The sequence below is a fragment of the Perca flavescens genome, chromosome 16 (assembly GCF_004354835.1).
Source record: "Perca flavescens isolate YP-PL-M2 chromosome 16, PFLA_1.0, whole genome shotgun sequence".
Lineage (NCBI taxonomy): Eukaryota > Metazoa > Chordata > Actinopteri > Perciformes > Percidae > Perca > Perca flavescens.
The window spans coordinates 4,646,009-4,658,314 of NC_041346.1; the positions used below are offsets into that span (position 1 = coordinate 4,646,009).

The 12,306-nt window shown below is 43.4% G+C and overlaps 1 protein-coding gene across 3 annotated transcripts in view; it reads right to left on the reverse strand.

Annotated features, from left to right (window-relative positions):
• Positions 1–12,306, reverse strand: part of sptan1 (spectrin alpha, non-erythrocytic 1) — a 61,417-nt gene that overhangs the window by 43,441 nt on the left and 5,670 nt on the right. For all 3 annotated transcript variants that reach the window (XM_028601470.1, XM_028601469.1, XM_028601468.1), the window contains exons 2-3: positions 4,212–4,451; positions 309–434 (exon numbers count right to left, since the gene is read on the reverse strand). In XM_028601470.1, the coding sequence (XP_028457271.1) occupies positions 309–434; positions 4,212–4,448 (363 nt within the window). In that variant the 5' untranslated portion in view covers positions 4,449–4,451. The remainder of the gene's footprint in view (positions 1–308; positions 435–4,211; positions 4,452–12,306) is intronic.

The window sequence follows — 12,306 nt, forward strand, 5'->3', positions numbered from 1 at the left end:
TACTTTGTGAGACGAACCACATGCAATAAATTGTTAGTCCATTTCCTAACAACAGAATGACAAGAAGGGATAGCTTTTTGCGAAGATCTGGATCCAGACGAATTTTCGCAGCACTCAAGAGTCACACACTGACCACAGCAGCTCTACACCTACTTGTATATATTCTCCCATATTGACACTTGTAAATATGGGTCTTTGTTGTGTCCGGTAAGGCGTGTAGGACTGAATACGATGGAGCAGGTTAACAGCGGACAGGAAATATGCATATTAGAGTGAACACATCTGTGTGATCACATTGTGTGCCTTACTCGAATGGTCTCAGAGGAGAAGTGGCCTTCGCTGATCATAAGGTTTCCAGTATCGTCCAGTTTAATAATTGCCCCAGCGTTGGCCTGAACTTCAGCTTCAAAGGCCTGATGTTTCTGCAGCTTACCCTGTGTAAAAGAACAGACATAATATATAAAATGTATAATATTTTACAAGTTACTTTTTAGAATCAATGGTGAAAAATGCCAGAAGTTTTTATAAAAACAAAATTATGACAAATGATTATAAGTGCATGCCAAATTTATCAGAGCACACGATCCAAATTGCCTCCCAAGTTAGCAAATGACTGTTTGCCTTTTAATCCTAAATTCTCGTTACACAAACGGCAAATATCCTTTACTGACATGTTGCTTGCTTGCTTGCTGAGCTAACGAGCTATGCTTTGCCTGCAGCAGCAGGGGCTTGTGGTGTTATTTTCATACATTTCGTTGATCTGATTGGTTGATTTGGCCCCTCTATCACCAATATAGGTGATAGACAGATGGTTTATCCAATCAGCTAACCAGTATTTTCACCCCTTCCCAAAAGTTCTCCAACGGAAAGTTCCCAGATGGATCCATCCATCCATCCATCCATCCATCCATCTTCGTCCGCTTATCCGGTATCGGGTCGCGGGGGGAGCAGGTCCAGCAGGGGACCCCAAACTTCCCTTTCCCGAGCAACATTAACCAGCTCCGACTGGGGGATCCCGAGGCGTTCCCAGGCCAGGTTGGAGATATAATCCCTCTACCTAGTCCTGGGTCTTCCCCGAGGCCTCCTCCCAGCTGGACGTGCCTGGAACACCTCCCTAGGGAGGCGCCCAGGGGGCATCCTTACCAGATGCCCAAACCACCTCAACTGGCTCCTTTCGACGCCAAGGAGCAGCGGCTCTACTCCGAGCTCTTCACGGATGACTGAGCTTCTCACCCTATCTCTAAGGGAGACGCCAGCCACCCTCCTGAGGAAACCCATTTTGGCCGCTTGTACCCTGGATCTCGTTCTTTCGGTCATGACCCAGCCTTCATGACCATAGGTGAGGGTAGGAACGAAAACTGACCGGTAGATCGAGAGCTTTGCCTTCTGGCTCAGCTCTCTTTTCGTCACAACGGTGCGATAGATTGAATGTAATACCGCACCCGCTGCCCCGATTCCCCGACCAATTTCCCGATCCATTGTCCCCTCACTCGCGAACAAAACCCCAAGGTACTTGAACTCCTTCACTTTGGGTAAGGACTCATTCCCTACCTGGAGTAGGCACGCCATCGGTTTCCTGCTGAGAACCATGGCCTCAGATTAAGAGGTGCTGATCCTCATCCCAACTGCTTCACACTCGGCTGCAAACCGATCTAGTGAGTGCTGAAGTTCACAGACCGATGATGCCATCAGGACCACATCATCTGCAAAGAGCAATGATGAGATCCCCAACCCACCGAACTTCAACCCCTCTCCACCCCGACTACGCCTTGATATCCTGTCCATAAATGTTACAAACAGGATTGGTGACAAAGCGCAGCCCTGGCGGAGGCCAACCCTCACCTGAAACGAGTCCGACTTACTGCCGAGAACCCGGACACAGCTCTCGCTTTGGTTGTACAGAGATTGGATGGCCCTGAGAAGGGACCCCCTCACCCCATACTCCCGCAGCACCTCCCACAGTATCTCCCGGGGGACCCGGTCATACGCCTTTTCCAGATCCACAAAACACATGTAGACCGGTTGGGCATACTCCCAGGCTCCCTCCAGGATCCTTGCGAGAGTAAAGATCTGGTCCGTTGTTCCACGACCAGGACGGAATCCGCATTGTTCCTCCTCAACCCGAGGTTCGACTATCGGCCGAACCCTCCTTTCCAGCACCTTGGAGTAGACTTTACCAGGGAGGCTGAGAAGTGTGATACCCCTGTAATTGGCACAGACCCTCTGGTCCCCCTTTTTAAAAAAGTGAACCACCACCCCGGTCTGCCACTCCTTTGGCACCGTCCCAGACTTCCACTCAATGTTGAAGAGGCGTGTCAACCAGGACAGCCCCTCCACACCCAGAGCCTTGAGCATTTCTGGACGGATCTCATCAATCCCAGGGGCTTTGCCACTGTGGAGTTGTTTGACTACATCAGTGACCTCCGCCTGGGAAATTGACAATGATCCCCCATCATCCTCCAGCTCTGCCTCTAACATAGAGGGCGTATTAGTCGGATTCAGGAGTTCCTCAAAGTGCTCCTTCCACCGCCCTATAACCTCCTCAGTTGAGGTCAACAGTATCCCATCCTTACTGTACACAGCTTGGATGGTTCCCCGCTTCCCCCTCCTGAGGTGGCAAAGAAGCACCTTGGTGCCGACCGAAAGCCCTTCTCCATGTCTTCTCGAAACTTCTCCCACACCCGCTGCTTTGCCTCTTTCACGGCAGAGGCTGCAGCCCTTCGGGCCCTTCGGTACCCTGCAACCGCCTCCGGACCCCTTCTTCAGTCGGACGGCTTCCCTGACCACCGTTGTCCACCACGGTGTTCGTGGGTTACCGCCCCTTGAGGCACCTAAGACCCTAAGACCACAACTCCTCGCCACAGCTTCAGCAAGGGAAACTTTGAACATTGTCCACTCGGGTTCAATACCCCCAGCCTCCACAGGGATGCACGAAAAGCTCCGCCGGAGGTGTGAGTTGAAAGTCTGTCGGACAGGGGCCTCCTCCAGACGTTCCCAATTTACCCGCACTACCCGTTTGGGCTTACCAGGTCTGTCCAGAGTCTTCCCCCACCCCCTGACCCAACTCACCACCAGATGGTGATCGGTTGACAGCTCCGCCCCTCTCTTCACCCAAGTGTCCAAAACACACGGCCTCAGATCAGATGAAACGATTATAAAATCGATCATTGACCTTTGGCCTAGGGTGCTCTGGTACCAAGTACACTTATGAGCATCCCTATGTTCGAACATGGCGTTTGTTATAGACAATCCATGACTAGCACAGAAGTCCAACAACAAACAACCACTCTGGTTTAGATCAGGGAGGCCGTTCCTCCCAATCACGCCTCTCCATGTGTCTCCATCATTGCCCACGTGCGCGTTGAAGTCCCCCAGCAGAACAATGGAGTCCCCCACTGGAGCCCCATGCAGGACTCCAGTCAAGGTCTCCAAGAAGGCCGAATACTCCGAACTCCTGTTTGGTGCATATGCACAAACAGTCAGAGTTTCCCCCCCCACAACCCACAGGCATAGGGAGGCGACCCTCTCGTCCACCGGGGTGAACTCCAACGTGGCGGCGCTCAGCCGGGGGCTTGTGAGTATCCCCACACCCGCCCGGCGCCTCACACCCTGGGCAACTCCGGAGAAGAAAAGAGTCCAACCCCTATCCAGGAGTATGGTTCCAGAACCGAGACTATGCGTAGAGGTAAGCCCCACCAGATCTAACCGGTAGCGCTCCACCTCCCGCACCATTTCCGGCTCCTTCCCCCACAGAGAGGTGACGTTCCACGTCCCCAGAGCCAGCGTCTGCTGCCCGGGTCTGGTCCGTCGAGGCCCCTGACCTTCACTGCCACCCGTGCGACAATATCCCAGATGGATATGCCGAGCAAATGCGAAGCAATCCATGTGGCGGAGTAAGGTTAGTGGACTTTAGCAAGTTTTGTCTTTAAGCATTTTGCTGATTATTTTTTTATTTATTTATTATCTGCTCACTGACACAGATATGGTAATAATAATAATAATAATAATAATAATAATAATAATAATAATAATAATAGTTCAAAATGATGTGAAATTGCATTTTCTTTTTTACTTTAAAACTTAACATTTTCTTTAGGGAGGATCCATAAACCCCCTGCCAAATATATGCATCTAACTCTTCCACAAACCTAGGGAAAACACTGAATAGCGTTTGGAAACTGCACATAAACATAAAAACCAGCCTGACAAACCTGCAGGTTGGAAGGGTCCTTGTAGTTCTCATCAGATGCAATCTGTAGCTTCTCCTGGATCCACTTCTCCAACTCATCGGCGTCACGGCGGAAGAACTGAAAGCGGTATGAATCCTCCAGCTTCGTCCGGCGCATTATCGAGAGATCCTTGAAACGTCGGTAGCGGTCCAGAACCTGCTGTCGGCGCTCTTGGATGTCTTCAGCTGTCTCCAGCACTTTAGCCCCTGCGGTGTCCATTTTCTGGAAACATACCATAACAGGACTCATAAGTAAGTTACGAGCATGTACACAGCATAAAATAATTCTTTATAAGTATAGAAGAATACTATGCACATGTATTTCATGAAACATTTTAAAAACTTTCCCTAAATATTGACATTATATTCACAACATTGATTAAATAAAAGGGCTAATTAAAAACAAGCAATCTAGTCTATACTAGGGCTGCACAACTAATCGAATATTAGTCGCGGTCAGGATTTTTGCTTCCCACAATTAAATAACATTGATCGACTGCAATATTGATGTTTTAAAGTCGTGCTCAGCTCATAGAAAAGTCCGCTGTTAAATCAAGCGCTTCCTAAACTAACTATGGTACAGATACTGGTACCTGGGATTTGGTTCTGGTACCCAATGGTACCTTTTTTTGGGTACTTTCCCTCTGTAATAACAAAAAATTTCATTTCAGTTGTAAACATTATTATTTTATTTAGAACATTTTACACACACACCCCACACACAAATAAAACACCTCCCTCTCCCCTCCCTAAAAACTATCAAATTTATTAATTTGTTACAGTGCACTGTATCTTCTATTCTTATTTAAGCTATTTTCTATCGCTTTTTAAACTGCTCTTTAATGTAAAGCAATTTGAAAGGCCTTATTGCTAAAATGTGCTATAGAAATAAAGTTGCTTTGCCCTACAACCTTAAGCCGCCTACACGATAGGCGGCAAAACCACTTTGTGCCAGCCGTTCCATTGATTTCCAATGGGGAGGGCAGTGACACCCAACTATGCGCTGCACTACCCCTTGGGTCGCGCACTGCTCGGATTTGCCGCTTTGAGCTGCTCTCAAAGTTCAAACTATTTAAACTTTACCGGCATTGCCGTGACTCACTGTGACTTTAACAAAGTCTACAGTACGTTGTTTCGCTCCGTCTGCACCACAGCTCTGCGTGTGTGTCGGAGGACAGATAAGCTTGCGCTTATGCGGTATCGGGTACCGAAATTTGGTTTGATTTAAAGTGAATCGGTCCTCAGTAGTACAGACGAAATTTGTTCGGTACCTAAAAAAGTACAGAGTTCGGTACCCAATCCTACTGCACAATATTGAAAAAAAACTGACATTGCGATATATATTTTTGCCATGCAATATATATTATATAAGTTTTTAATTATTCATTTATTCTAATTTTTTTAAAAGTAATAATAAATAAATCATTCTCAACTACTGGGGTTTTAGGAGAGTTAATCTTCATAGAAAATAAAAAAGGAACTTTTCTTATGTAAACCATTCTTTGTTGAACTTTAATGCTTTACAAACCAAAGCAAGTAAGTGCTTTTGTAATTAAATACACTGGTTGACTCACAGGACACCATTGTATTCACATAATACTATCTATCCAGGTTAAAGTCAACGATATTAATAATGCATGCTTTTTGCTTCCTCTAAATTTCAGGTTTCTAAAGCGGGGCCTGCTTTGATTGTATGATGAATTGATCAACATTGATTGGTGGTTTGCTGTGCACGCAGAGCCTGCTTGTCGCGCACTAGCAACAAACTGTGTATCCAAGAACACTTAAAAGGTCCCAATGCATGAAAATTTCACTTTGAGGTTTTTTAACATTAATATGCGTTCCCCTAGCCTGCCTATGGTCCCCCAGTGGCTAGATATGGCGATAGGTGTAAACCAAGCGCTGGGTATCCTGCTCTGCCTTTGAGAAAATAGGCTCGTTCGAGATGAACTGCGCCTCGCCTGTAAAGTAGACGAGAGCAGGCGGGAGAGGTGACAAAAGTCCGCTCTCAAGTCGGACAGTTTTCCAGCTGATTCCAGCAGTCTTCAGGATGAACAGGAAGTGACACAAACACTGTGGTCCGATTCCGATTTAATAAAATGTTATCAGACCCATATATCAGCTCCTACACAGTCTCCAGTTGATTTTATTATGACAGTAACTGTCAAAATTCTCTACATGTGATCTGTTGCTGATTTTAATTAACAACAGACTGTAGATGATCCGTAACCTGAACAGATTTAGTCTCTCTGACTTCTAAACGTAACTATCGGCCTCACAACAGGTGTTGTGTACAGAATAAGCCTTTAAATCAGACAAATAGCAATTAAAATCCCTCCGATTCAAAAATCAATAAAAAAGTTTATATAAAACGTCATCATGTTGAGTCGATTGTGAACCAATCAGCTGTTCGATCAGCTGAGAGGCCGGCGTTTCCCAGCATGCCCTGGGTCCGCCTGCATCCGCCTGGCTCTTGCAGTTGGTGAAAAGCAACTGCGCTACCTGCGTCTCAGAACTGCGGCCGCCTTGGTCTCGTGAAATTATCGTTGCCCCACGTGTGCATGACGTCAGAGCAAGTCGGGATCAAGTCGGACAAGAATCTAACCGGCATGCATTGGGCGGCGATCGCTGGTGATCGATTCTGCGCAGATCTGGCTCATCTCGAACGAGCCTAATGAAAGCTCAGATGGGCCGATCTGGAATCTTCCCAATATGACGTCATAAGGGGAAAGGTTACCTCCCCTTTCTCTGCTTTGCCCGCCCAGAGAATTTGGTCCGCCCATGAGAAAGAGAGAGACGTCATGGCTTGCAAACGAGCGAAGCATGGCAGTTGGTCAAGGCCACACCCCCACCCTCCACCTTGCCCCACCTCTCTCACCCTCTCTCCTCCTCAAAAGCATTTAAAGCTACAGACACATAAATGGCACATTTAGGAAAGCTCATTGTGGGACTGGCTCGTAGTGGCTGTAATTCTGCACCAAGGCTGAATTTTGGGAAAAAGACTTCAGATACAGTATTAGGGGACCACTGAAGCCTATATAAAAGCATCCAAAAAGCAGCAAGTCATAGGACCTTTAAATCAGTGTAAATTTCATTATATCAAACACAGACGTCAGTTGTAGAGTAGTTTTACGTTTCTAGCTTCGAGACTGCAAACGTGACGTTAGTTGGGACAGACCCCTTGATTCTTTAGGCTAACTGTATTAGTTATAGCCTGGCTGGTAGCAGCTTCCATCGGGAGACGTTGTGATAACATTGCATTAATCAGGCGATTTATTTAATCTTTGCAGTGAACTTAAAACACTGACTACTGTAGGTTTACTACCCATGGAAAAGCACATGGGAGAGCCTCACTTGTTTTTATTTATTTTTTACTTTATTTGCATATTTTCTTTAATCAAAAAAAAAGGAAATTTGCATTTATTTTCCAATCACAAAACTAACATAAATTCAAAAAAGGAAAAATAAAATAAGACATTTGATTTCCATCAAACCCTCACTAACATTACAACTTAACATAATTTTAAAAGGGAAGGTCAACAATAAAAAAGAACGGAAAGTTGAAAATAACTTAAGAAAAAAAAGGCATTTGACCACACGGCAGTGGCATTATCACTTCCATCATTACATTGCGGAACAAACCCTGTCGGACCTCTACACACATCAGACTGGTCAGACAGATATACCGTTCTTGGCTGAGATGGACAGGATAGGCCGGTTTTTCAGTGGACCTGTCTTAAAAACATGGAAGGTCAGCCCGCATGCACGTTTTTTTTTTAAGACTTACATTGTTGAAACAATCATGTAAAAAATCATTCAACTGAAAAATGTTAGAATTTTCTATTAAATCAATAAAAAACTTTGTCAACTCCTTTAACAGGAACTTGGCTGGAAACTATGAGGCAGGATATAAAGAACAAGACATTTTGCCAAAAACAAAAATCCCCCATCCTGTCTCAAGCTGAGTAACCAAGGGGCCAGCATCTGAAATAGTAAAATGCCAAACAGGGGTGGGAGCGGAAATTCCACATGCATGCGAACAGTGCCTAGGCTTCACTACACAATGGAAACGCTGCAGTCAGATTCTCTGTCCACTGTGCCTCTGGCCCCATGGTCAACGTAGCCTAAAACTGTTGGTAATGTCTAGTAGGGGTGGGGTGGAAATCAAAATTGTATGCATTGTGATATTTTGCGATGATTTTTTAAATCGATTCTTTTCTTGATTCACAGAAATATTGTCCGTTTATACGTTACCGCTGACATCATATCTGTTTCCATCAAAACAGACCGAAAGCAGAAAATACATTATGTACTTCTTCACAAAAGGAAATACATGTCAGACTGACTGACATGTGATGCGCATTCTTTTTAGAAAACAATGTTTTTAGATATGCCTCATGATATATTGACTCTTGATGTGTATTATTCAACTTTTGTTTGTGTTAAAGAAGGAAAAGAAAATCGCAATACTCAATACTATTGAATCGCAATACTTCTAGTACTGCTATAAATACAAATTGCAACATACATCTATTCGGCATCTTGAAAGAATCGAATCGGGACAAAAGCATATCGTCCCGGCGCTAATGTCTAGCTAGCAACCTTTTTGAAACATGAAAAAACATAATCTTAAACAGGCATTCACAGCAGATTCATTTCTAGGAAGAGGCCATTAATAGAGCATAGAACTAGAGCACAGACTGCAGAGCTGCAATAAAAAAAAAAAAAAAAAAGCATTCTAAATGAAAGCAATCATCAGTAAAGCTAATTAAGGTGTGACTTTGAATTCTGTGGTTAACTGGTAGCTTTTATCAGTGAGAAATTAACCACAGCATAGTTGAGAATATTTTTTTATTTCCAGACTCCACCCATGACCAGACAAAGATGAAAAGGGAGATACTAATCCGTCTAACCAAACCAAAAGTACAATAGTTGATGTCCAAGCTGAGTGCAGGGTGAGGGTAGGGCTGCGTGTGGAGTCTGTCAGGCCTTAATGTAGATGAGGGTTTTTGTTGATGTTGCAGATAGGTACAAAAAGCAATGGATAGATGAGAGATAGTCTTCTGGTCAATGTCTACTCTTCTGGTCAATGTCTACACTCAATAGGAGGATTAGTGCAGTCAGCAGTGCAGTTGCATTTGGCTTTTAACCAGAGCCAGAGGACAGAGATGCTTTGGTCCCCAGAGTTACAATTAGCTTTCCAGACAAGCAAGCTTCCCAGTGAGCCTATATAACAACATGGTTTCAGTGAATATACTAGGGCTTTGCAATTAATCGAAATTTAATCGTGATTATGATTTCGGCTGCAAATGATCACAAAAACAGAATAATTGAGAAAAATAATTATTTAACTCATTACGTTTTGCAAGTAAACTCTTTGTGTTCTGAATGAAAAAATAGTTTCAATAGGAAAAGTATTACAGGCAAAGTTCACAGTTGTATATGTTTTTTGTTTTTTTTTTACTGTTGATTTATTTAACTTTTTCCACTGTTTTTTAAGTTCAATAATTGCAACATCTTTCCAGAAGTCAACGAGTAATCGTGTTAAATTATCGTGATTTCAATATTGACCAAAATAATCCTGATTATATTTTTCCCATAATCGAGCAGCCCTAGAATATACTGCAAGCCAATGAGCGCCATCAAGCCACTGCCTGAAAAAAGTGATGGTCCAGAATGTTAACCAGCACCCCTTTCCCATCTCCTAACTTGCCCCAGTTCACAATCTAAATTGTCTCAGGGATTTAACTGACCTCAGCCTTATTCTGCACAGTGATGTCAGCAGAATGGGACAGACACAAATGTAGCTGACACATAAGGTTCCACATTTTTATAATATGTATGATTCGGATCAGGAGTGATCTCTTACCTCCTCACTCCAATGTAAAGACCCATTTGACATTTACCAGGTTGAAACAAGACATGGGGATTTTTTTTTTAAAGAGAAAAAGTGATGACGCAGACAAAACTCCGTGACATTTTTATAGAAGACTGGTGACATACACCGCTGGAATTTCATTGGTTAGACTGACAAAATCAACAAGACACCACAAATAGTAGGCATGTTAGATAAGGACGAGACTGCACTCCCAACGAGTACGTGGCCTTGGCCTACCTTTAACCTGCCCTTTTTCCTTAAGGCTCTCATTATCAAGGCCCCGGACTCCCACTGACATTGACACTTAACCCCCCCCTACCCCACCAAGTTCACTCACTATAGCCCTATGGCCCAAAAGGCAAGTGGCTGAAAAAGCTTACCAAGATTAAATCTCACCAGGATGGGATTACTGATGGTGTGAACCGTCTCAAAATTACAAAGACACAGCAAATACTTACAACCATGCCGCATCCCATCAACTCAATATAAAGATGACTAGTCTGTTAAGAGTAGTAGATACCCTAATAACTGAGGGGTAAGACGGTCAAATATATACGTGGTTCAATATAAAGTGTCGTAGTATCTGGAATTAACTTTAATGATTTAAATTCAATATATCTGGAATATTCGACAAAATAAGCATCAGAGCAGGGCTGCTTCCATTTCTCTGACACCCCTAAATACAGCCCTGCAACTGCTGATAGCACTTTCTCCCATCTTGTATCAGTAGATAACAGCTTTCCCTCTCTTCACCCACACACACACTGATATCAGCCAGCAGCACTGCTGGCTTCTAGTCCATAGATGGTTGTAGTCAAATAACCCTAATTCTAGGGGTGCACGATCCAGAAAAATTCACGATTCGATATCAATTTTCAGGGTCAAGATTTGATTCAAAATCAATTTTCAATTCAAAAACAATTCTTGATTAAAAAAACGATTCACAGTACGTAAATGTAGTTACTTTATCCATGTGATTGCAGTAGACATACAATAAAAAAAAAATATATATATATAAAAATCAATTTTTGGAACTCTAATCGATTTTGAATCGGTAATCGCGATTCAAATGTGAATCAAATTTTTTGCACACCCCTACTTATTTCCCTTTCTTACAGACATATTTCAAATGTAATGCTGTGTGTAAACTGAACTATGCCCGCTGCATGTGATTTTCAAAGTCATCACCCTTCCAAAGTCCAATTTTACAGGCCCAGAAACAGCCAATGCAAAGTGACAACCTCTATCGGTTTAGAAATTATGCAGAAAAAAATGGTTGTTAGGAGCAAACCATTAAAGCAAAAATATCCTATGTTCTATGTGGACTGAACTAACGTGGCAACAAAAGCTATCGCTGGACAATTACTCAAGGAACTTGAGCAACTGGAATATAAATTTATAAATTCCTCGACTCAGATTTCTCCCTCAAAGCCAACAATGCAGCCAGAAGGACTGCCCTGCTAGCTTAGCTACCTCATAGCCTAAACAACGGCTGCCTGCAACTATCATAAATGGAGGGTTATCGATTCACTCCATTAAAATTATTGCTCACATACTGGAAATGATGTGGACTATTCATTAAAAAGGTCTATGCATCCTTCCTGGACATAACAGAAATCTAAACCCTTACAAGTAAATGCTATATTGACAATAAACTGCAGAGGGGGGAATTGAAAGGTTTGACCCTAAATCCATGTTAACGCCAAGTTGCAGTCTGAACACATTCCACTTAATAAATAAAAGATGCTTGTTAGCCAAGTACAGAATGTATGAAGTAATCTTGGGCACGGCTACATCCTGACATAAGATCTTGTCTGAGAGAATACAGCATCTTTCTAATAGGTTTATAGAATGCATTGACCTTCCCCAAATCCTCGGTCATCATCAGAGGTCCACAACAACCGACCAGGACAACTTCTTGTTACTAAGGTGAACCATCTGTTATTTAGAGGTCATACTGACGCCATACTGGGAGGATGGAAGCTAAAGGAATTTGCAGGAAATTCAAGAGTCTCATGAGACCAGGCAAGCCTATTTCCCTACTGAGGAACAGAGGAGAAAGGATACGGATGATGAGATAACAATAATACAACTTTTCCTTTTTCTCAAACTGAACTTTGCAAGAAATGAGTTTATTTATTTAAGTAGACGCATCTGAAGAAATTTCACAATTACTGCCAATAGCTAAAGCAATAATTTA